Source organism: Neltuma alba, unplaced genomic scaffold (assembly GCF_004799145.2).
Source record: "Neltuma alba isolate B1F8T4 unplaced genomic scaffold, ASM479914v2 tig00003721_pilon, whole genome shotgun sequence".
In the NCBI taxonomy this organism is placed as follows: Eukaryota; Viridiplantae; Streptophyta; class Magnoliopsida; order Fabales; family Fabaceae; genus Neltuma; species Neltuma alba.
Genome location: NW_021633402.1, coordinates 79,350 through 104,913, shown reverse-complemented (window position 1 = coordinate 104,913; position 25,564 = coordinate 79,350). Strand labels below are relative to the sequence as shown.

At 32.7% G+C, this 25,564-nt stretch overlaps 2 protein-coding genes and 1 long non-coding RNA gene across 3 annotated transcripts; all 3 read right to left on the bottom strand.

Annotated features, from left to right (window-relative positions):
* Positions 1-2,587: 2,587 nt before the first annotated feature.
* LOC114742346 (TMV resistance protein N-like) lies at positions 2,588-3,229 on the bottom strand (the record flags this gene model as incomplete). The annotated part of the gene is made up of 1 exon (XM_028930619.1): positions 2,588-3,229. A coding segment is annotated over exon 1 (642 nt), but the record flags the coding sequence as incomplete, so codon positions are not given.
* Positions 3,230-18,442: 15,213 nt separating this feature from the next.
* Positions 18,443-20,219, bottom strand: LOC114742348 (uncharacterized). Its single transcript, XR_003739859.1, has 3 exons — positions 20,132-20,219; positions 19,037-19,117; positions 18,443-18,695 (listed from the first exon to the last, which is right to left on the bottom strand). It is a non-coding gene; the product is annotated as an uncharacterized LOC114742348 (long non-coding RNA).
* A 97-nt stretch (positions 20,220-20,316) lies between these two features.
* Positions 20,317-21,992, bottom strand: LOC114742345 (TMV resistance protein N-like). The gene is made up of 3 exons (XM_028930618.1): positions 21,460-21,992; positions 20,635-21,367; positions 20,317-20,343 (listed from the first exon to the last, which is right to left on the bottom strand). Exons 1-3 carry the CDS (start codon positions 21,804-21,806, stop codon positions 20,317-20,319), a joined length of 1,107 nt encoding a protein of 368 aa, XP_028786451.1. The 5' UTR covers positions 21,807-21,992.
* Positions 21,993-25,564: the final 3,572 nt, after the last annotated feature.

The window sequence follows — 25,564 nt, the reverse complement described above, 5'->3', positions numbered from 1 at the left end:
TCTCACATGCTTAAATCCAACACCACACATCATCTTGCCACATACCAACACCTTTATTGTCACTTTATGAATGTCAAATTGGGGACATCCAAAATAATTGTACACAATCACTAACCCTGATGAACTTCTCCTTTCATACTGCCCCCAACATTTATCTTCATTGGCCCCACAATCTTCTACGAATAAATGGAAAGATTTTCGGGACAGTTGAAGAATGGATTTGATGTAAATTCACACAACATTAAGAACCATTGCCCAATCTCCGGGACTGAGACAAATCTGGAAGTGCCATGAGATTTTTTGAATCATTTAGATGTATTCCTTTAGATTTGGAAATTGCTGGAAAAAAAACAAAGCAGTAGTGTTAAATAAATTAGATAACTCCACATACGTACAATTTAATCAAGAATTTTTCTTATGCCCATTACAACAACAGCTGGACTCCTCCCAAATTGTACAATTACTACTCAACCATCAATTGAAAGAAAGTAATAGAGTAAACATTTGCATTGTGAATTATTTTAGTCAATGTTTCTTATAATCACAAGAACAAACAATTATGACATATGAGAAACTATATGTGCTTGATCTCCATCCCAAAGCTGGGATATTACTCTTTGGCAAATAAGTTCAATAAGATCCTCAGCACAAAAACAATTAAATGTTTGCATTGTCAATTATTTTGGTAAATGTTTGATGCCACGTCTTACAATCACATACACCAACAAAAACATTATGACATACATTTGAAAAAAACAAAGCGTATGTACCTGATTGCCATCACAAAGCTGTTGGATATTACTCCCAGGAAAATCAAGTTAATGAGATTCTCAGCACAAAATTGTAATGGCACAGATGGCATTGGATATTCTTCCCAACAAGAAGAAACCTTAATTCTTCTGAAAGATAAACCAACTCTTCACAAATATTCAACTTTGAAGGCTTTCTTTGATCAGACTTGTAAACATTAAGGAATATTAAATCATACATCCTTTGAAAATGACTAGCCCTCAATGCGATGCTTTTATCTTGCTTGCATCCAATGACATGCATCGAATTGCCCCAATCCCCTGGTAATAATATCAAATCAAGGGAAACACAATTATCGTTACCTGAAAAAATGACCATAAATACCATAGAACAATTAAATATATCAACTTTTATCCAAATTAACACCGCTATATCCATTTCATTCAAAATTCCTTACAATTCATGTTTTTCCCGTAATATATGAATTTCTCAACAATAATAAATACAGAGACATAGTAATGCATATAGCATGTGCAGATATTTAGAATATAACTAAAACAACAAAAAATTATTTGTTTTTTATTTTCCCGTTGTACTTCAACTAATAGTAAGTTATGCTCACACATGCGTATGCATATATCACTCAATGAAAATTCTTTGTACATTAATTTATCTTTTAAAATAACACATCACGAAAGTCCTAGCTAATTTTAAATTATAATTCTTTTGAACATTACTAGTTGTTATTGCAATCCTGTTTATCGTCTTCATGTCTAATGATGAGCATTGAATTGCCCCAGCCGCCTACTGATCAAATTGTGGGAAAAAATCAGTAATATGTAAAAGGTCATCAAATAATAAATAGAACGATTAAATATTTTTTTTTAGGAATTTCTAAATGAATATGCTTTTGCGCACTTTATTCAAACAATTCATTTCATCTTGCAATAAATAAATCGAACAACAACAGATACACACGCAGGATGACGGGGACAATGATACGAACAGGCTTACATGCGCACGCTTATATTTCATATAAAAGGTTAATCTAATTTTTTATCCCTCAAGTTTTAAATTATAGATTTTGATTTCTCAAATTTCTTTTCATGTAAAATATTGGTTATTCTTTACCTAAAAGGATATTAATTCTTCTAATAATTTAATAAAAACCTAGACCATTTTATTCAACCCATGGTATGAAACTAAAGATATTAAAATCAAAATTCATGTAAATTTAAGGGAAAAATATTACATTAACCCTTTGTATTAAAGAAAAACTAGTATATATAAAAACCCCGGCATCTATAAAATTTCTAAAAATTTCTTTTTCTGTTCAGATTTCATAATAAGTACTTTTTTGCAATATTAAATTTTTATAAGAAAACGCGTGAGGGTGAGAATATGCATGTGCAGTGTGTGAGAATACACACAATCACTTTTATACTACATCAGATATCAATTAATATGAAAAAAGGTCAACCTTTGGGGATAATTTTATAATTTATTGAAGATCTCATGATCTTTTTTTTTTTTAAAAAAAAAAAGCCTTATATCATGCTAGTCATATTCTATCTCAGAACTTTAGGAAAACAAATATTTCAAAAGTTTTAAGAAGATTAATATAATGAATCACACCTAATAGAAAGACTACGACCGCAGCCAATTTTAGTCAAACAAAGGACTTCTTTTATTGGGGAAAAAAATTGGATTCCGCAAACATTGAGACTAACTGAAGATTTTAATGAATAAACAAATAACTTTTAGAAAAGTAAATGACAATGAAATGAACAATTAAGAGAACAAAAAATATAATAAAATCTTTTAAAAAAATTATTACCTTGTCATTGTCGGAAAAATAATGATAAATATCCTCATGCCTCCACAACCGAATGCGATTATCAGAATTAGATTGTTTAAGACCCATATCGATTAGTAGAGCATGCATCTCAATACCATCATAGTCATCCACTGAGATGAGGGATCTATCTTCAAGTACACTTATCTCAATTTTTTCTATAGCACCATATAAGCATCTTGTATCGTGCCGAGAAATCCTCCGTCCTACCTTCAACAAAAATGCAAGATCAAGAAATACTTTCTTCTGTGAGTCATCAAGTCCATCAAAACTCAATTTTAGCACATTAAAAATTTCCTTGCAAGGAGTTTGATTTAGTTTTGCCAGAGCACTTTCCCACTCTTCTTTTCTTTTGCCATAAAGAAAGCGACCCAGTACTTTTAGAGCTAATGGATTTCCTTGACAATAATCCACTACCCACTTCGATAACTCCAAATAGCTTTTCAATGGTTCATGTTGCTTGAAAGCATTCAAGCTAAAGAGATGAAGGGCATGATGCGGATCCAGTTTCGGAACATGATATGTTGCTGGAGTTGCAGAAGCAGAAGTATTTTTAAGCACCTGCCTGTCTCTTGATGTGATGATAACTCTACTTCCTTTCCCAAACCAATCACATGCCGTCATTAAATCTTCAATTGCTATAGAATCGTCCACATCATCAAGTATGAGAAGAATTTTCTTACACTGAAGCCTTTTTGTCACAAAACCGGATCTTAAATCTTAGGCATTAATATCCTCATCTTTTAATAAGTCTTTAAGGCATTTTTCTTGCAATTCATCCAATCCGTTCCTTTCCGCCAGCTGTTGTCTCACATGTTTAACAAAGCAGAGAGCTTCAAAGTCTGGTTTCAATTTGTCAAATACGGCCCTAGCAAGAGTGGTCTTGCCTATACCACCCATACCCCATATTCCCACAATACGAGCTTCACTTAGCAGCTCTTTAATTTTCTGTATTTGATGATCAATCCCAACTAATCTTTCCGAATGAAAGGATGACTTGCGATTCAATTTGCTCGAAATGTCCTTGACAATCTCTTCAACAAATTTGAATTCAGGTCTAGCATAAATGTCAATCAAAAGAAAAGAAATATTTAACAGGGAGAAAATAAAAAGAATAAACAACCACAATAATTTGTTAGAATCCTAGAGATTCATTGAATAAATCCCCAAAACCAACAATAAAAGGAGAATTTTTGAAGCTACCTGATAACATTGGAATCCCATCCATTGAGACTTGTTGACTCGATTAAAGCATTTCTCCACTTTTGCAATTTTTGTTGGTTGTCTTTAAATCTTCGCTTCAATACATCAAATCCTTTTCCAAAATTCCCATTTTGTTTGCGTATGCTTGAAGGATGTACGTTATAGAAAACAGGTATCACAACCCTTCCAAATTTACACTTGCATTCTAATATGTGAACAAGCTCATCCAAACACCAAGTTGAAGAAGCATATTGCTCAGAGAAAATAATCACAGATATTTCTGATTTCTCTATTGCTCTTAGAAGATCTGGCGAGATCGATTCTCCTTTGCGGAGTTCGTGATCCATAAAGATGTGAATGCCTGCATTTCAAAGTCCTTTGTAAAGATAACTTGCAAAATTGTGGCGAGTGTCTTCTCCTCTAAAGCTAAGGAACACATGATACTCGGTAGCAGGAGGAGAATTCCTTTGAGTCAAAATAACATCATCTTCAGAACTACAGAAAGAAGCAGCCAATGAACAAATATTGCGTTATGTGTAGGAGCACATCAAACAATAAAATAAAGAGTGTGTGGTTATTTAGAAGAAGGTAGCTACCTAGCATCAATAGCAGCAGGTTGGTTACCATTGCGCCAATGAGAGATGAGTCTGATAGCTTTGGAAATTAATACTCCCAATACGATCAATAAAACTTTTTGGAGCATTGGAGCAATGGTTGTTATAGCCGTTTCTATCTTCATCCTTCAGCAAGCAAGGTAGCTAGGGACGAGATTATCAACACTAGAGGAAAGAAGAAATTAACAAAATATTTTGCATAAAATGTGTCCTGTGAGAAGAAAACCCTGAAACTTTTCAGGAAGTGCTTGCAAAACAGCACATTTTAACGGGATGAAGCAAGTGGAAGAGAAAAGGAAAAGAACTAATGGATAGTATTAACCTGGCAGATGGCAGCTTAGCTGACAAGGCCCCAAAAATGTCAACTTCGAGCTTTGCAGACTTCCTCCTCTTCAGTCAAGTTCTTCAAACAAATTTAACAAATAATTAATAATTCAGTATTATGAAGTTTTCTAGGACTAACACAGATACTAGGGAAAATACTGCTAGAAGCAAGTGGATTATGAAAAAAAGAAAATAAGCCCTGTTGCCTGTTGGTTTAGATCGGTGCCTTATTTACGCATAACAACGAAATGGGAAGTGATTAAGATGAAAGAAAGAACAAGCGCTTTGCTTTTATAATACTTATTTATAAGTCCTAGCTGACAAATCTTAGAAAATCCAGAAAATTACTCAGTAAAACAAATTAATTAGAAGATAAACGATAAATATAAATACTTTAGTAAACTTTTTAATCTTAATCAATAACTTAGAAGTAGTATAATAAATAAATCAACCGTTTACGTTGTTAAAAAAATGAATAAAATAAACCAAGAGTTTGGTCAATAGATCAAGTCCACCCATATCTCAGAAGGTTTTGGGACTTTGATTCTCGGAAGTATAAAAAATTTCAAAATGTTGGAGTTTTATTAGATCTACGACTGTAGGGTAGTTATGGAGGACATTGAATATAATCAACAGTTGCCATAAGGAGAAGAAAACAGCAAATCTAATGCAGAATTTTTCTGTGAAAATTCCGGGACAAAAGCTTGCAGAACAATAGATAGAGCGATGGATCCATGGGATAAAGGAAGTAAAAGAGAAGAAATGAACCTGGATAGATGTGGAGGGAAGCGAAAGAAAGAGCTCTCACAAACCAATGCCTCAAAAATTGCAGCTTCAGAACTGGCAAACTTGCTTTCTTTTAAAACAAGCTCTTCAGATTCAGCGATCACAAAATGCCTCACTCACATGTATCTATCTGCGAGTTTCAGAGGTTGGCATTCCAGTTTCTGGGAAGTTCGCGTGTTGATGGTGTTGCTGTGTTGCTTCGGTGATTCATCATACGACTTGAACAGCTTTACAAAAAGTTTCTGCTTGCATGTTCCTCGCAATTTTCCTGTTTTTTTTAATATAATGTTTGTTCTTTAAATTTATTTTTATTTTGATCCTTTAAATTTAAAATAAAGTCCTCAAATTTTTTTCTATTTTAAATATTAACTCTTATAATATAATAAAGAATCAAATTATTTTATCACTTAAAAAAAATCAAAACTCATGATTTAAAGTTAAAAAAATTAAAATCAAAATTTATGTAAACGATTAAAAATTATTTTAACCATTTTTCTACTTACTAAATTTACTAGAATTTTCATATGGTTACGTGATCGAGTTATGTCTCACATCATTATTTTGTTTAATTATTTAATGTTTATGCATGGCTAACAAATTTTGACACCCAATCAAGATATCAAAAGAAAAGATCAGCCCCAAAAACAAGGAAAATCATTTTACATATATCCATTTTTTTCAATTTTTAAATTGTGATTTTTACATTTTTTCTTCCTTTATTAAATTCATTAACTTTGCTTTGTTCATCACTAGCCCGTATTGCCTTACTTTACTAAAGCAAAGTTAATTCAATAAATCCCAAAAAAAAATGTATAGACAACAAATAAAAAGAATATAGCTATCTATAAAATGATTTTTAAAAAATAAAAAAATAAAAGGGGCAGACGTGCACATGGGGCTATGGCTTTTTCTCCCTCCTTTTTCTTTTTGGGGTCAAAATGGGGCTATGACTTTAATAGGCTATTGACTAGGAGGAATGACACTGGTGAGATTTATTTTTTATATTAAAAAAACGTAATATTGAGAAGGCAATTCACATATATATGTTTTGTCTTTCACGGAAGATTAAAAATAAAAACCACTTTGCCGACTTTTATGTTTTTCCTGTTTTTATTAGGGATCTGTGTTTTTCTTAAAAAAAGTGGAAAAAGTTTTTGTTTGAAATTTTTTTTATTTTGTTCTTCAAGCTTTCTCTGTTAATTCCAGTACCCTCTATAGATTGGAAAATGCATTGAAAGACCAAGGAGAAGATAGCATAATTTAAAATCGAAAAGGATGGGTTTTCTATAGGTGAATAAAATTTTTTTCTAAAAATGTAAGCAGAAGATGATTTGTTAGCCGGAAACGTAAAAAAGAGTTGATGAAATAAAAACGAAAATGACATGAATTTTTTTTTTTTAAAGAAAAACTAGGATATGGGTCTTAACGTTTTTGACTTGGTATTAGTGATATTAAAATTTTTGTACAAGTGAAAAAGTATGAATTTGATCTCAGTTAGCATCTCAAGTTATTAATGTATGTTTTTGGATTAAAGGAATAAATTGGCTATTTTAACTTTTGAGGCGTCACTTCTTGGTCCGCCTTGCATCTTACCACCTCTATCATTCCTGCTTTTGGGGTCAACAAGCCAAGTCGGCTCGCGTTGGTGAGTTATGTGAATTGCTGGGTTGGTTCATTGTGTATTTCCTGGGAAATGGGTTAATATAAAAATCATTCCCTTGAATTTTTGATATAAAAAGTAAATGGATTAATATAATTTTTTGCCGCTAAAATTTGGATCTATTTTAGCTTAGATCTCTTAAATTTTAAATGTATCATTTTGATCCCTAAAATTTGGTCATCTTAAAATGTTAGTCTGAAAAAATATAATAATGTTTAAAATTTGCAAAATTGTCGTAAACAACATTAAAATAGTTACGTAGACTAACTAGATAACATCTATTTGAATTATGTAGGGATAACAGAGGATTTAAAAAAAAAAAAAAGAACATCTTTTCAAAACACAGTTGTTTAGCATCTTTTTCCCCCTTGTTTTTCGTTTGAAGAATTATTCACTATTTTGAGAACTCATTCCTCTCTTCTTTGTGTTACTTTTTGAGGACATTTTTTGTTTTTTTGTTTTGTTTTTTTGATTATCCATATAAGATCCAATTAGATGTTATCCAATGATTCTATATCATCAATTTAATACTGTCTACAACACTTCAGGAGAGATTTTAACAATGTGACATTTTGTAGGACTAACGTTTTAAGATAGAGTAAATTTCAAAAACTAAAACTAAAATGGATCCAAATTTTAAATATCAAAAATCATATTAACCCAAATTAAATTTATAAATATATAAAAAATTATACAAGTTAATTTTTTATAGAAGAATATGTTGTTTATCTAAATGACTTGTTTACTAATGATAGAAAATTCTCTTGATATGTATCACTATGAAAAAGATTATAAATTTGAGAGATAAAATTAAATGTCAAATTAGTTCTTATTCTAAAGATCAGAGTTAGTATATGTTTTTTTAATTGAAAAAATAAATTGGGCATTTTAAGGATATCAATTACTTTTTGGAATTCTTTACCCCTTACCTCCACTACCATACTTGCCTTTGGGGTCAGCAAAGCCAAGTCGTCCCGAGTCAGTTTTGTGAATTGCCGAGTTGCTTCATTGAATATTCGCACCGCCCCTTTGCTTTTGGAAAAAATGAACCTCTGGAGGGTCCACTTGCAGGATATCCATGTGTGGGCAATTGTGTCTTTTTTCTAAAAAAACAAAAATACTTCAGGCTTCAACTACATGAGAAGGCAAAAAGCCAACATATTGATTTGAACTGAGATCAAAATGAAATCGGGCCACTCATTTAAAATAACACAATTTAATTAAAAATATATAAAAATATTTATATGTACAACATTGAGATAAATAATATTTAAATAAAAGAACATTAATTTGCAAGTAATTAGGCTTAATCGACCCGAAATTTTTAACTATACTGGCCAAAAATTTGGTAATTCGCCAAACCAAGTTGGGCTAGGCAAAACGACAAAAGCAATTAAAAATAAGTAGCGAAATTTTTTTTGGAGGGGGGGGGGAGATTAACTCTTCTGAAACTTGGCTGTTATTTGGGTTTTGGCTATAATGAGTTTCATCCCAAAGATAGAATTTATCCTAATGGAATTTAATAATATACACAGCACCGAACCACTTTTATCATGTAAAGTGTTTGGAATATTTTCTTACATCTTAAAAAAATTATTATATTATTAAATTTGTTTAAAAAATCTACACCTTTATTAATAAAAGAAATATAATCCATGGAAGTGGGTTTTCCAGGGGAATAACCATCATAGATTTGAAGTTTGCACCACAATTCGAGGTTCTCTCTCCATCTCAATAAAGAAAATTAAGGAACTATTACTTTTTTTTCAACTACCAAACATGTCCTTGCGGTCAACAGGTCAACTCGTCCCTGACTTTAAGGGTTATTGTCGCTTTATTGTCGTTCTGTGTATTGCCGCGCTGCCGCGTTGTTTCATTTGTCCCGCGTTCTCACGCTGCTTTTGTGGGGCAAAAATATTTTATTCATTTTTTCAAGAAAAATATTACTCCTCCTATTTTTAATATAAGATTTATTTAACTAATTTGATTAAATTAAAAAAATTAGGTAAGTTACTTAATTATAAGAAATGTGACACATTTTTCCTAAAGTACTATAATTCTCTTTGTTAATACCCCATCTTCTTGTTCTACTTGATTATGGTTGAGGGAATATTCATAGGGATAATTTAGAAAAAATTGATAAATATAAGAATGAGTTTTATATTTAGGATCAAAACCAACTCGAGTCTTATATTAAGGATCGGAGGAGTACTTACTAGTGGACAAGCACACGGTCAAAAGCCATTAACAACAAACTTGCACTCGATCCTCTACTCTCTCTAGAAAATTATGCATATACACACACACACACAAACACACACATATAACCACAAAGTAGAAGCGATTGAAGTACTGTGAACAGTTGCGTGACCACGAAAGTTATGTCTCACTATTGTTGAAGAATGAATTTGATTCAGATTCAGATGACCATCTACGCCTAGGCTTTCAAGGTTTGGGGCTAACGTGCTATGCGATGTTCGGACGGACTGACTTTGCACAATTTTCTTTAAATTTGAAAATTGCTGAAATAAAAGAGCATTGTTAAGTAAATTAGATTGCCAAACATTTAAATCTTGAATTTCTTTCATGACTGAAAAATAGGAGATTTATATATGACCGAAACAGGTGCTTTTTTTTGGTGTATGAAAAGACAATTTTATTCACCATGCGTAAACGATTACATAAAAAAAAAAAAAAAACCGATCAGTCGCATTTGGTCTATTTGAACAAATCTCAAATTAAATGAACTGAAAAGAGAAGGCTAGCCGAGAATATAACAAACAAAGCAATGACGAACAAATCCAAAAAATAAGAGCAGAAAAAAGAAACACGTGCAAAACACGTCTCACAATGTCGACTTCATAATGCAAAGTCAGCCAGGGAGTAGAAGCCATCGAATGACGCCCCTAAGAGTTGGAGCTCGGGCGTGAGTATCCTATGGGGTATTGAAAAAGTCGCTGGTTAAATATACGGGAGAGTGATATTTTGGCATAAAAGGTGAAACAACGACGTGCCTGTGAACATGCAGCAACGCTAAAACAGGTGATTAAATATAATCCCCCAAAGAAAAAGAAAAAGGATAACTAATTATTATCTTTAAACATAGAAAACAAAGCACTTTGATTTCTATTCCAAAGTTGGAGAAGATGGCCGTGGCATTATAACATGCACAAGATTCTTTACGCAAAAGCTTAACAAAGGAGAATCCAAATTGATGCTTTTCCTTTAAAAAAAAAAAAAACTCAGTTTTGTTTGAAGGCTTCTTCCCAATCCGAATTGTGCAACTTGAGGAATTTTAAATTATGATTGTTCACATAATTTTAATTTACAGATTTTGTGAACTTTTATTATAGAAAGGTACGAATATTCAATAGGTGTTGAATAAAAGAAAATATTTTACAAAGTTTATAAATTTCTATAAATTCAAATTAATTGGGTTGTCCACTCGGAAAATGAATGCACATAACAAATTAAACTATGAGAACTCTTCCAAATTTTTTGGTACGCAGTTAAGATATCAAAAGACAAAATATCAGTGAGGGCGGTCGAGACAATGCATCCATGGCCATAGCTCAAAGCCAATCAGGGGAATGACAATAGAGCAGTTATTATAAAGCCATACAAAATTTATTTTATGAAGTTATGAGGAGGCCCTCCGTGATTTATATATAAAAAGGAAAAAAAAAGAAAAATTAATATTTCATAAAAACATAATATTAATATCCAATAACAAATAAATGACACTGCTTTAAATAATAATTTTTTGACCTGAGAAATTTAAATAATAACTAATATCTCTAGATCTCTGCAAATAGAACAAGGAAGTCATTATCAGAAAAATTATTTGATCTGTAATAATTAACAGGATTCATTGCTGAACCGAAAATAATGAGGATCTTGTGGCGTCATCTCCAAGTAGCTATAAAGGACAGAGAAAGAATGATCACGTAAAGCGGATATTGAAGAGAGTTTTACACCTAACGGTGGCTGAATCCTCTATCATTCCTCACCGTCACAACAACTCTAAAGTCACAAGGGCCGAAACCAACATCATTGTAAGCATGGTCAACTTCATGGGTATGATGTTGCTTAAAATCATCCCCAAACTCAATTGGTTCTTCCTCCAACCAATCAATTTTCCTCACAAGTGGAAGTAAAGACGATGAAATTTGTATTCCCATTCTCAGTTCTGCCGTCTCTGCCAATGGCAATGTCACATGTTCAAATTGAACACCAGAGATGATCTTGCCTGATACAAAGAGCTTCATTGTCACTTTATTGAATGACAACTCATGAAAATCCACATACTTGTGCACACTCACTAACCCTGAACTTGTCCCTTTAACACTGGCCCCAATGTTTATCTGCATTGGCCCAGTATCTCTTACGAATAAATAGAAATCCTTTTCAATGACAGTTGAAGAATGGATTTGACCCGAATTCACACAACCGTCAAGATATATATGTTCAATCTCAAGGGCATGAGACAGATCCAGAAGTGCACTGACATGTTTTGAATCCGACAGATTGATGTGCTTTAGATTTGGAAAATGCTGAAAAAAACAAATAATGTTGAATAAATCACATAGCTACACTTATGTTCAAGTTAATTAAGGATTTTTCTCATGCATGAAGATTAGAAGAATTGGATTTCGGCAAATAGTATGACTATTGTTTATACCATCAATTTAAAGGTAGTAAACCAAACATTCGCATTGTGAATTATTGGGGGGTCAATGTTTGATGCGGCATTTTAGAATCACACCAAGAAAAATTATGACATATGAGAAAAGATATGTAACCTCATTTCCGTTCCAAGGCTGTTGGATATTACTCTCAGACATTTCAAGTTTAATAAGATTCTCAGCACAAAGTTGTAATGGCACAGATGGCTGCAGATATTCTTCCCGACTAAGAAACTTTAATGTTTCTGGAAGATAATCCAAATCTCTACAAATGTTTAGCTTTGAAAGCTCTCTCTCATCAGACTTGTAAACTTGAAGGAGTATTAAATCATGCATCTTTAGAAAATGAGTAGCCCTCAACGTAATCCTTTTTATCCTACTCACATCCAAACACATGCATCCAATTGCCTCAATTTCCTAGTAACATCAAATCAAGGGAAACACTATTATCATCACCTAAAAAAAATGACCATCAATATAGTAGAACGATTGAACATATCAACTTCTAGAAGTATCTAAATTAATACCGCTAGAAGCATTTTATTCAAAATTCCTTACCATTTGTGTTTTTCTTGTAATAAATGTATTTCTCAAAAATCATAAACATGCAGACACACTGATGCATACACCTATATGCATGGGAAGATATTTATAATATAATAAAGCAAAACTTCATTTAAAACACTTGGCTTGCATAAAATTTTGATTAAACAAACGCTTGAGCTGAAGACTAACGACAAGACCAATTACAAGACATAAAGAAAGGAGCATCCCACGAATCTCAAGCACTAGAATTAAAGGATACGAAACTTTCAGCGGAAGACGTACAGTGCCTCCTCCATATATTATATTTGTTGTCAATATTCACATATTTTGTTTCAAATAACATTAAGTTATGCTCACACGTGCGTAGGCATATATCGCTTAATGAAAATTCTTGGTAGACTAATTTTATCTTCTAAAATAGGAGTAACGCATATCACAAAAGTCCTAGCTAATTTTAAATTATAAATATCCTGAAAATTAATAATTACTAATCTAATCATCTCCATCTTGCTCATGTCTAATGATAATCATTGAATTGCCTCATGCGCCTAGTGATCAAATTATGGGGGCAAAAACTAGCAATATGTAAAAAGCGATAAGATAATAAATATAAAAATTAAATTATCTTCCAATAAATAATAATTTGGACGAAACAAAAACACATGCAGGCAAGCGGGGACAATCAAATGAATGGGCTTACATCCACACGTTTATACTACCTCTAATCCTTAATATAAGATCCAATTAATTAGTTTGGAGAAATTAAAAGTTTTACTAAATTACTTAATCATAGCATATGTTACATGATCTCTTTAAAATACTTATATGTATTATGAGATTATAAATCAATTCATAAGTGAGGCAAATTAATTTTAAAAAAAACGATAATATAATATTTTAAAGTAATTTAGTAACTTCCTTAATTTTTCTAAATTAATCAATTGAGTGTTGTATTAAGAATCGAAGGTAGTATTTCATATAATTGCTGCTTCCTAAGGAAAAGGCAGTGTATATAGAACCCCCGGCGTGTATAACATTTAAAAAAAAAATTTATGTTTAAATTTCATAATTTGTACTTTTTTGCAGTATTAATTTTTTATCATGAAAACACGTGAGAGTATGCATGTGCAATATGTGAGTATATCCAAAAAAAAAAAACTATTACCTTTTCATTGTTGAAAAATGATAAATATCATTGTGCCTCTATTTACTAAGAGAAGATGTAAAAGTAAGAGAGAAGAAAAATTAATTAAAATCTTTCAACCCTACTTCATTTTCACGAGAAAATCAAATTTATTAAATTTCCCACTCTTCTATGATCATTCAACCAGACAAAGCTAATGAATAAAGACATGTGGTTTTTGATGTAAAAAAATAATTAATGACTTTTCATGGAGTGAACTATTTATTGTAATAAAATATGAGTTATGGTACTACTTTATGTTATAGTTTAACTTAGTAAAATCTAATTTATGCAATCAGACTGTGTATGTTTTTTCTAGTACAAGTCATATGATACTCTATATATGGTAAATAATGAATAATCCCAAGGAAATTGCTTCGTAGTGGAAAATTATTTCTCCACTATACAAAATATACACGAAAAGTAATGAAAAATAGAACAAAGCAACATTAAGATTAATAATTTCTATTTTCCAAAGTTGTGAGGAAGCACTCTATGAATCACACTTAAAAAAAATATATATCTTTGATGTCACATAATATGAAGGGAAATTTACCACCAGATCTCAGGTGAGAAAACCAAGTATAAATAGATTTTTTTTTTTATAAAAAAAAAAGGGGTAGATGGCCATAGTGCCTTTTAACGATGTTGATCAGCTTGGGATGATTGATCAACCATGATTTGATCATTGACGACATTGATCAGTGGCCGGTCAGACATATATATTTTTTTGGTGATAACAAATATATTTTATTTTAATGTAGTTTACAATTTAAATATTATAACATCTTAACATTTACAAAGTTGAGTTAATTCATAAGTAATCATTGTACTTTCCTATGATAAAATTGGTTAGTGAGGAAATTGTTTGTCACACAAGTTATTATACTCACATTACATGGAGAGTAACATACACAACACGTGCAATTATTATGAAGCCAAAATAAGATGAACAATTTTTATGTAATAAAGTTGTGGGGAGATCCTCCGTGAATTACATATGAAAAAAAAAATTAATGTCATTATGCATAAAATAAATAAATGAGACTGATTCAAATAATAATTTTATGGTTTGTGAAATTTAAATGATAATTAATATCATTAGTAGTGCTCCGCAAAGTAAATAATGGAGTGATAATTATTGACATAATTATTTGGCCAATAGCCAAAGGTAAAAAAACGAGAATGTGGTGGCGTACTCTCCAAGTAGTTATAATAGACATCGAAAGAATGATCATGAGGTAAAAGGGATATTGGGGAAGAGAGTTGTACTGCCAAGAGACGCTGAATCCTCCTTCTGCAATCTTCATTAAGTGATTTAAGGAATATTGAAACTTCAGGGATGCTGCTACAACCTGCATTATTATTCCCAATACTATCACCCTCTTTTAATGTCAATCGAATCAATAGTGACCAGCTAGGGATGGTGTTGGGAATAAGTAGTGTTGTTAATAATGTATCGTCCATCTTACTATCATCCTCATCGGTCTCTTCTTGTTCATCTTCCATCAATTGTAATGTCATCTCTACTACTTGGTCACCTTTACTACTCATTTCTCTTTCATTGTCACTGATCATTTCTCTATCATCCTCATCCTCTTCTTCATCATCTTCCACGCCCCTTTCTCCTCTATCACCCCCCACCCTCACAATAATATAAAAGCAGTCATTTTCATTGTAATAATGATGAAAACGATAGGCATGATATTGCTTGAAATCATGCCCAAACTCAATTGGACTCTCTAACCATTCAACTCTTCTCACAAATGGAAGCAAAGTTGCCAGACTTTGTATTCCCATTCTCATAAATTCTGCCGTCTCTTTCAATGACATTCTCACATGCTTAAATCCAACACCACACATCATCTTGCCACATACCAACACGTTCATTATCACTTTATTGAATGTCAAATCAGCAAGATTTAAATAACTGTGCACAATCACTAACCCTGATGAACTTCTCCTTTTCATGCTATCCCCAACATTTATTTGCATCGGCCCATGATCATCTGTAAATAAACTGACATTTTGTTTCGGGACAGTCGAAGAATGGATTTGACCCAAATTCACACAGCCTCTAAGATCCATCTCTTCAATCTTAGGGGCTTGAGACAAATCTGGGAGTGCCCTGAGATTTTTTGAATTCCATAGATATATTTTCTTTAGATTTGGAAGTTGCTGGAAAAAAACAAAGCAGTAGTGTTAGCTAAATAGGTAACTCCACATACGTATAATTTAATGAAGAATTTTTCTCGTGCCCATTACAACAACAGTTGGACTCCCCCCAAATTGTACAATTACTACTCAACCATCAATTGAAAGATAGTAATAGAGTAAACATTTGCATTGTGAATTATTTTAGTGAATGTTTCTTAGAATCACAAGAACAAACAATTATGACATATGAGAAACTATACGTACCTGGTCTCTATCCCAAAGTTGTTGAATATTACTCTTTGGCAAGTTAAGCTCAATAAGATTCTCAAGCACAAAAACAATTAAACGTTTGCATTGTGAATTATTTTAGTCAATGTTTGATGCCACGTCTTAGAATCACATACACCAACAAAAATATTATGAAATACATATGAAAAAACGATGCGTACATACCTGATTTTCATCCCAAAGCTGTTGGATATTACTCTCTGGCAAATTAAGTTCGATGAGAGTCTCAGCACAAAATCGTAACGGCATAGATGGCAGTGGATATCCTTCCCAATGAAGAAACCTTAATTCTTTCGAAAGATAATCCAAATCTTCACAAATAGTTAATTTTGAAGGCTTTTCCCAATCTAACTTGTAAACTTGAAGGGACATTAAATAATGCATCATTTGAAAATGACTAGCCCTCAATGTGATGCTTTCTATCTCGCTTGCATCCAATGACATGCATCGAATTGCCTCAATCCCCTGGTAATAATATCAAATTGAGGGAAACACAATTATCATTACCTAAAAAATACCATAAATACCATAGAACAATTAAATATATCAACTTTTAAAAGTATCCAAATTAACAACACTATATGCATTTTTTCCAAAATTCTTTACAATTCATGTTTTCACTTAATATATGAATTTCTCAAAAATCAGAAATACGTTGACACACTGATGCGTATACCTACATGCATGCGCACATATTTAGAGTATAACTAAATATGTAATCCTCTTTATCTTCCTCATGTCTAAGGATAAGCATTGAATTGCCTCAGCCGCCTATTGATCAAATTGTCGGGAAAAAAAAAACACAATATTTCAAAGGTGATCTCAAGGAAAAAAAGCAAGAAGTCAAAGGTGATCAAATAATAAATGGAAAAATTAAATATATTTGTTTTAGAAATTTCTAATTGAATATGCTTTTGTGCACTTTATTCAAACAATTCATTTTATCTTGCACTAAATAAATTGGACAAAACAAATACCCATGCAAGCTGGCAGGTACAATCATACCATCAGGCTTACATGCACACATTTATATTCCATATAAGGATTAACATAATTTCTGGTCCCTCAAGTTTATTCTCATTTTAATTTTAAATTTTTTAAATTTAAAATCATTAGTTTTGATCTCTCAATTTTCTTTCCATCTAAAACATTTGCTTCCTATAATTTAACAAAAATTGAAACATTTTGCTCCTTAAAAAACCAAAACCCATTGTTGAAAACTCGAGGAATTAAAATAAAAATTCGTGCAAATTTGAAGGTCCAAAAATTAACCCTTCATATAATTGCTACTTCTTAAAGAAAAACTAGTGTATATAAAAACCCCCAGCATATATAAAATTGTTCAAATTTCATAATAAGTAAATTAACTTTTTATAAGAAAACGGGTGAGGGTGAGAGCATGCATGTGCAGTGTGTGAGTATACACCCAATCACTTCCATACATCAGTTATCAATTAATATAAAAGAGGTCAACCTTTGTGGATAATTTTATAATTTATTGAAGATCGTTCATGCAGTAAATTAAAAAAAGAAGAAGTCATATTCGATCTCAAAACTTCAAGAAAACGAATATTTCAAAATTTTAAGAAGATTAATATAATGAACCACACCTAATAGAAAGACTATGACCCCAGCCAATTTTAGTCGAAGAAAGGACTTCTTTTATTGGGAAAAAAAAAAGTCTGATTCAGCAAACATTGACAGTTACTGAAGATTTTAATTAATAAACAAATAACTTTTAGGAAAATAAATGACAACCAAAAGAAACATTAAGAGAATAAAAAAATATAATAAAATTTTAAAAAATAAATTATTACCTTGCCATTGATGGAAAAATAACGATAAATGTCCTCGTGCCTCCACAGCCGAATGGGATTGTCAAGATTAGATTTTAATTGTTGCTTAGAAATTTCAAGACCCATATCGATTACTAGAGCATGCATGTCAATACCACCATATTCATCCACTGAAATGAGGCATCTCTCTCCAAGTTCACTTATCTGGATATTTGCAACATCACCATATAAGCGTCTTGCACAATCCATAGAAATTGACTCTACTGCACTCACCAAAAATGCAAGATCAAGAAATACATCCTCCTGTGTGTCATCAAGTCCATCAAAACTCAATTTTAGCACATTGAAAATGTCATAGTGTGGAGTTTGATTTAGTTTCGCTGTAATACCTATCCCTTATATACTAGTAGAATTATTCTATTTAATCATGATCCATTAAAAGCCAGGTTTCATCCTGGGAATTATATATATATAATTTTTATTTCCATCCGGCCCTTCGAATCCTGAATTAAGTCAACTATAGCCAATAGGGTTTAACATTTGACACCCTGGCCATTGGCTCACACGACGAGATACATAATTAGATACACATAAATTTTAGGCCAAATAATAATTATATCAAAAAAATTTGACCATTTCCTTCAATAGCAGTCATTATGATCTATCTGCCCTTAGTCATCTCCTTATGGAGGAATATTTACATACCAAAATAGATATACAATATATATCTTTACTCCAAAATAAGATGCATTTTAAGCAAAATATATAAGTACAAATGATCGCTAGCTTCTTGCACCTTTAAACTCCACCGATCACTACTCCCTTGCCCTTAGGAGTACTTGCTCTTGCTGTATTACATGGAAGAAGGGGTGAGATTCTAGAGAATCTCAGTAGTAACAAATTTCCCTCACGTAATCATACAAGATCACAAACAACATGCTACACAGGCCAAAGAGAACAACACCTTGCATCCAAGTATAATCAATGATGCATATACACCATATACCCATATAGCTAATCGCTATCTATCACGCCCACATTCCAAAATAAATGGAAACTAGCGCATATTGTCATGACAATTATTATCATGCAAAGGCAACTTACATGTTCTCATGCACAATCAGCATAAAGGCACATCCAAGCATGTGGCAATCAATGCACAATCACATTAAAGGAAAAGAGTTACTACCTTTTGCTTTTTCTTCCGTACTAACTTCCCCTTGCTTCTTCCTTGGCTCCCTTCTTAATGGACTTGAACAAATATCAAATCCTATAAATTATATAGGCAAGGATAGATTAATATATATATATATAGGTATAAGTATTTAAGTACTCTCCCATTTCCCTCAAGCTTCCCACGGTCATACTTCCAAAAGTCACACACACGCATATATATATATATATATATATATATAACAATTATACTCCACAAACTTATAAACAATTAGCATACATTAATCTTTTCGGATATTTCTCCCACAATTCCAGCTTCATATGCGTCATTCTATTTCCCATTTTAAGGTCCAAAAATCTTGATTCAGTCCTCTCAAATCAGTATTCAAATTCTACATTAATCTCAACAACCTTGCTAAGCTGTAAACTTTTTCAGATTTCAATATCTATCTTCACACTTTAATCAATTTCGGACAGCACCCCATGCTTCCAAAAATATTTTAATATGTCTACCCTAAGGTTTAATCATCTCTCTTCCCTTCCTATTTTTCATGCCACAGTCATAAGCAATTCTGGAAAAATTTTCCAGATTCTAAACATACTCCCAATTTGGAACAGCACTCTTTACTTTAGTTCTAAAAATTCTCCAGCTTTAAAATTATTTTCTTACTATCACAATAGAGCTTTTAAACCTGATCCAATAACTCAATATGCCAATAATAGCTGCAGAGCATCAACCCGTAATGATCCTTCAATTTTCCAGCTTGAGATATTGCCACCAAAATTCCAGATTTGACACGGACAACACCTACACACATACGTGTGTGTGTGTGTCTATATATATTACATCTACACCTCCAAGGTTCTCAAACTACCACTGAACAAACTGGACGTCCCTGTTTCGGTAACTAAAACCAGAGTAATCAACTATACAAGCAAGTGCAAAAATTCCAACCACAAACTCTATCCTCACCATTAAGCACGATTTTTATAGCTTAGCTCTCATGCTCTTCACTTTCTCTCTCAAAAACCAGATTTCATTTCATCATCGTCTTGCAACACATGACCAAATAAAAGAAAACAAAGATGGAAGAAGATTCAGGAGACTCACCTGGTTTGATTTCCACTTTTAGATGAACCGATTGTCTCCTTCAATCACCTCCTCTTCTTCCTCGTTCTTCCCCTAGTCCACCGTCTCTCTCTTTCTCTGTTTCAGTCGTGCAGCAGGGGAAAATAAGAAGGGAGAAGATGTTAGGTCGGTGAGGGCTGTAGAATGACCATTATACCCTTTGGTCTTTATTTTCCCTTCAATTTGATCCTTCTCTATTTTTCCAGGATAATCAGATAATTCCAGAAATCAAACCTGGATATTTTATATGAATTTTCTTCTTCCATTAGCTTCTTTAGTCCATAAAATAATTTTCCTAAAAATCTCAGCTCAAAAATTAGCCTCTAACTATTTTTCTTGAATATTCCAAGAAAATAGGTCCTAAATTCTTGAAATTAACTTTATAATTATTCAGACCATATTTTAAGGGTCTTAATCTCAACAATTTCTCTAAAAATTTCTCCTTCATCATGCTTTACTCAAATCCATAAAATTTGGGATATTACATTCGCCAGAGCACTTTCCCACTCCTCTTTTCCTCTACCATGAAGATGGCGACCCAACACTTTAAGAGCTAATGGATTTCCTTCACAATAATCCACTACCCACTTTGATAACTCCAAGTAGTTTTCGGAAGGTAGATTTTGCTTGAAAGCGTTCAAGCAAAAGAGATGAAGGGCATCATGCGGATTCAATTCCAGAACGTGATATGTTGCTAGAGATGCAGAAGCAGAAGCATTTTTAAGCACTTGCATATCTCTTGATGTGATAATAATTTTACTTCCTTCCCCAAACCAATCACATGCTTCGATTAAACCTTCAGCTGTTGTAAAATTGTCCACATCATCAAGTACTAGAAGAATTTTTTTACGCTGAAGCCTCCTTCTCACAAAAGCAGATCTTAAATTGTAAGTGTTAATATCGTCATCTTTTAATAATTCTTTGAGGCATTCTTTGAGACATTTCGATCCATTCTTTGCCAGCTGTTGTCTCACATCTTCAACAAAGCAAAAGGCTTCAAACTGTGCTTTCAACTTGTCAAATACGGCTGTAGCAAGAGTGGTCTTGCCTATACCACGCATACCCCATATTCCCACAACGCGAGCTTCACTTATTAGCTCTTCAACTCTCCGAATCTGATGATCGATCCCAACTAATCCTTCCATGTGAATGGATGACTTGTGATTCAATTTGCTCAAAACATCTTTGACAATCTTTTTGACAAGTTTGGATTCAGGCCTCGCATAAATATAAATTAAAATAATGGTCATGTTTAGTGCCCAAACTTAAGAGGGAAAATATAAGAGCATCACGAGCAGAACAAAAGCTACCTGTAATTCTTTGAATCCCACCCAGATATACTTGCCGATTTGGTCAAAGCATTTTCCCACTCCTGCACTCTTTTTTGGTCATGCTTAAATCTCTGTATGAGCTTAGCAAATCCATCTCCAAATCTCCCATTCTGTTTCCGAATATCTGATGGATCTATGTTGTAGAAAATTGGGACGACAAGCCTTCCGTACTTATCCTTATATTTCATAATGTGAACGAGCTCATCCATACACCATTTTGAAGATGCATAATCTTTGGAGAAAATGATCAAAGATATCTGTGATTCCTCTATTATTTTCAGAAGGATCGGTGTGATATGATCTCCTTTGTCAAGCTTGTGATCCATAAAAGTATGTATGCCTGCTTGGCGAAGTGCTACATAGAGATAACTTGAGAAAGTGTCACGAGTGTCTTCCCCTCTAAAACTAAGAAACACTTCACACTTGATTGCAGGAAGAGGAGCATCAATGATATGAGAAGGAGAAGAAACCGAGGGAATCGAATCAACAACATCTTTACGACTGGAGATGGAAAAAAAAAAGCATGGATAATAAATATTGGCTATGAGCAAACCATAAAGTGAACATTTAAAGAAGATGTTACCTATGATCAAGTGGAGAGATTAATGTGATAGCTTTAGATATTGCGATAGACAGCAAAATCAATACAGCTTCTATGAGCGTTAAAGTAAAGGCTACGCCCATGTGACTGAAATCTCTTGCTACGACCTGAAACTTTTCACCAACCCGAAACTAACGTGATAAAGTAATATTTTTTGGCTTTAACTTCTAAGGAGGTGCCATGGTTTGGCTCTGGATTAACGTGATAAAAACATCGAACAAAAATATTTTGGAAGTGGGAACCAGTTACGGAATGTTTGATGCTAAAATGAAGAACCTGTCTTTATGGATGGAATAACGCGATTCATCATAGGCTCAACTTACTAGTCAAGTGCACCCAACAATTTGACTGATTTATCTGATGCTTCTTATCAACAACTTAATTTATTCTAGAAGAAGCTATATACAGTGAGTAAAAGTACACGTGTTGAAGGCGTATCAGGCCGTGTGTTAATTTCTTTATTTTTTCAGAAGAAGTTGGACTGAATAGATTGATATATATTAATGTTTGTTTGTTTTCTGTGAAAAACAAAACCGTACCGAGCAAGTGGATCATGAGAAAAGAGAACATGTCCTGTTCATTTATATCGATGCCTTTTTCAAGCGTGATTAAGGTGAAAGGAAGAACAAGCACTTTGCCTTTTTATAGAATAAATAAATGGGCCCTTTGCTTCATTAAAAAAATTTGAATAAAATAAATGAAGACTTTAATCAATAGATCAAGTCCACCCATAAGGCTTTGGGACTTTGTTTTTCAGAAGTTGATGTTAAAAAAATTCCAAATGTTGAAGTTTTATTAGATCCACGACAGTAAGGTGGCTAAGGAGGAGATTGAATACGATCAACAGCTAGCACAAGGAGAAGAAAACAAAAAATCTTACGCAGAATTTGTCTCCGAAAATTCCGGGGAAAAGTGCAGGGAAAACAGTAGAAGGAGCAGTGGATCCATGGGACAAAGCAAATGAAAGAGAAGAAATGAACCTGGATGGATGTGGAGGGAAGCGAAAGAAATAGCTCTCACAAAATGGCAGCTTCAGAACTTGCAGAATTGCTTTCTCTTGATACAAGCTCTTCAGTTCAGATTTAGAGATCAACAAATGCCTCACATGTATTTATCCCTCTGTTTCAGAGGCTCTCTTTCCAGTTTCCGAGAAGCTCACGTGTTGATGGTTTGGCTTTTGATTAACGTGATAAAAGTATCAAACAAAACTATTTAGCAAGTGGGAATAAGTTGCGGAACGATCGATATATAGCAACTTGATGGAGAGTAACGATTGATGCTAAAGTGAAGAGCATATATTTATGGATAGAATAATAGTGCGAAAGAAAGAATTCATCATGGGGCCAACTTAGTAGTTACTAGTCAAGTCCACCCAACAACTTCACTGATTTATTTGATGGTTATTTTTTTTTTTTTACCAACAACTTAATTTATTTTAAAAGAAGCAGAGCTATAGTGAAAAGTACATGTGTCGAAGGCGTATTAACCAGGCCTTTGTGTTAGTGGTTTTTTCTTTCAAAAGAAGTTGGACTGGATAAATTGATAGATATTGATTTTTTTGTTTGTTTTCTTTTGAAAAAAAAAACCGTAGAAATTCCGGGAATCCTTGGGATCAAGCAAATGGATCATGAGAAAAGAGAATATGCCTTGCTAGTTGCCTTTTCAACGCATAACAACGAAATGGGGAGTGATTAAGATGAAAGAAAGAAGCACTTCACTTTTTCAAATAAATCAGTCGCTTACTTCATTAAGAAAAATATGAATAAATAAATGAAGAGCTTAATCAACAGATCAAATGCGTCCATATCTTTAAAGGTTTTAGGACTTTGTTTTTTCGGAAGTTGAGGTATAAGAGAAATTCAAATTCAAATGTTTAAGTTTTATTAGATGTGCGCGTGACAGTAAGAGAGCTAAGGAGGGGATTGAATCAACAGCAGTAGGAGAAGAAATAAGACAAGAAATCCTTTGCAGGCAGAAGAATAGAAGGATGATGGATTCATGGGATAAAGCAATCAAAAGAGAAGAAAGAACCTGGATGTGGAGTGAAGCGCCAAAGAAATAGCTCACAAGCAAAGCTCCGTCTCAAAAATGGTAGCTTCAGAATTTGCAGATCAGAATTGCTTTATCTTCAAACAAGTTGTTCAGATACAGAGATCAACAAATGCCTCCATCCCTCACATATTTATGTCTTGTTTCAGCCTTCCTAGCGACCCAGTCAAGTCATCCCGCGTTTGTGACTTTTCTTTTTCCCCTTCCTTTTCCCTCCTTTCTTTTGCTCTTCTTGAATATTTCCAAAGTGGGACCAAGCTGCGGGGCAACTAAGTCCACCCAACGACTTTGCTTATTGATTTGATGTTTCTTATCAACAACTTGAACTTGTACTGACGGTTGCTGTGCTTTAATTGGCTTCTTCACTTTTTACTTTACCAGGAAAGTTCCAAGCTTTTGCTGTTGTGGCAGTCATAGCGTGCCTTCATGCGCACCGCATCATAGCCTCCAGACTAACAAATACTTTTTTTTATCCTTAATATAGGATCTAATTATTAAATTAATTTTAGTTCTAAATATAAAAACCATGTCTTATATTCATCATTTTTTTTTAAATTATCTTTGTGAATACTTCCTCAACTATAAACAAATAGAAAGATATTAAAAAAAATGATTGTGATGTTTAAAAAAAAAAAACATTTCATATCAATATACACACACAAACTCTTCCCCCAAGCCACCTTCAAAAATAGCTTAGCATGGGCTCCACACCTAAATCAGTGTTCAGAAGCTATCATAAATGACATATTGCTTGCAAATAAGTTTTCGGTCTTTGTGTCTGGTGGCTCAGGTAATTGGCTGAGTGCAACATTGTCTTGTAGGTTTTAAAACATGGTCAAAAAGATTTCGAAAATACTTCTCTTTATTGCTTTTCTTAAATATGTACAAAAATTAACTTTTATAATTTTGAAAATTAAAAAATTATAGATAAGTTTCGAAATAGTTGTAATTTTCTTTTCTTTACTTTAAATACAAGACAAAAATTATGATTAAAAATAAAATATTTTTTCTTTCTTACTTTTTAAAAAAATTTATATAAATAAAACTCAAAAAATTATTTTTTAAGGTTGGTTATGATTATTTTTCAAATTACTCCATATCCTCATAAGCTTTTTTTTTAAAACAAAATATTAGCACAATCTTATATTGTTTGTTATAATATTGTACAATTTTTATTATGTAACTTTCTTTTCCTTATTTTAAATACAAAATACACAAGATATTTTTTCTAATCTGTTTAAAATATTTAAAAAATGAAAACTAGAAAAAATATTTCTGTTAGGTTGTTGAATTTTTTACAATTATTCCGTATTTAAATATTGTAAATGTCAAATTTCAAATTTCAAATAACCTCGTGTTCCTGCTGCCTCTTCTCCCTTACTGTAGCCATTTGACATTTTCAACCTCTGTCCTCCATAAGCCTCTTCTCTCACC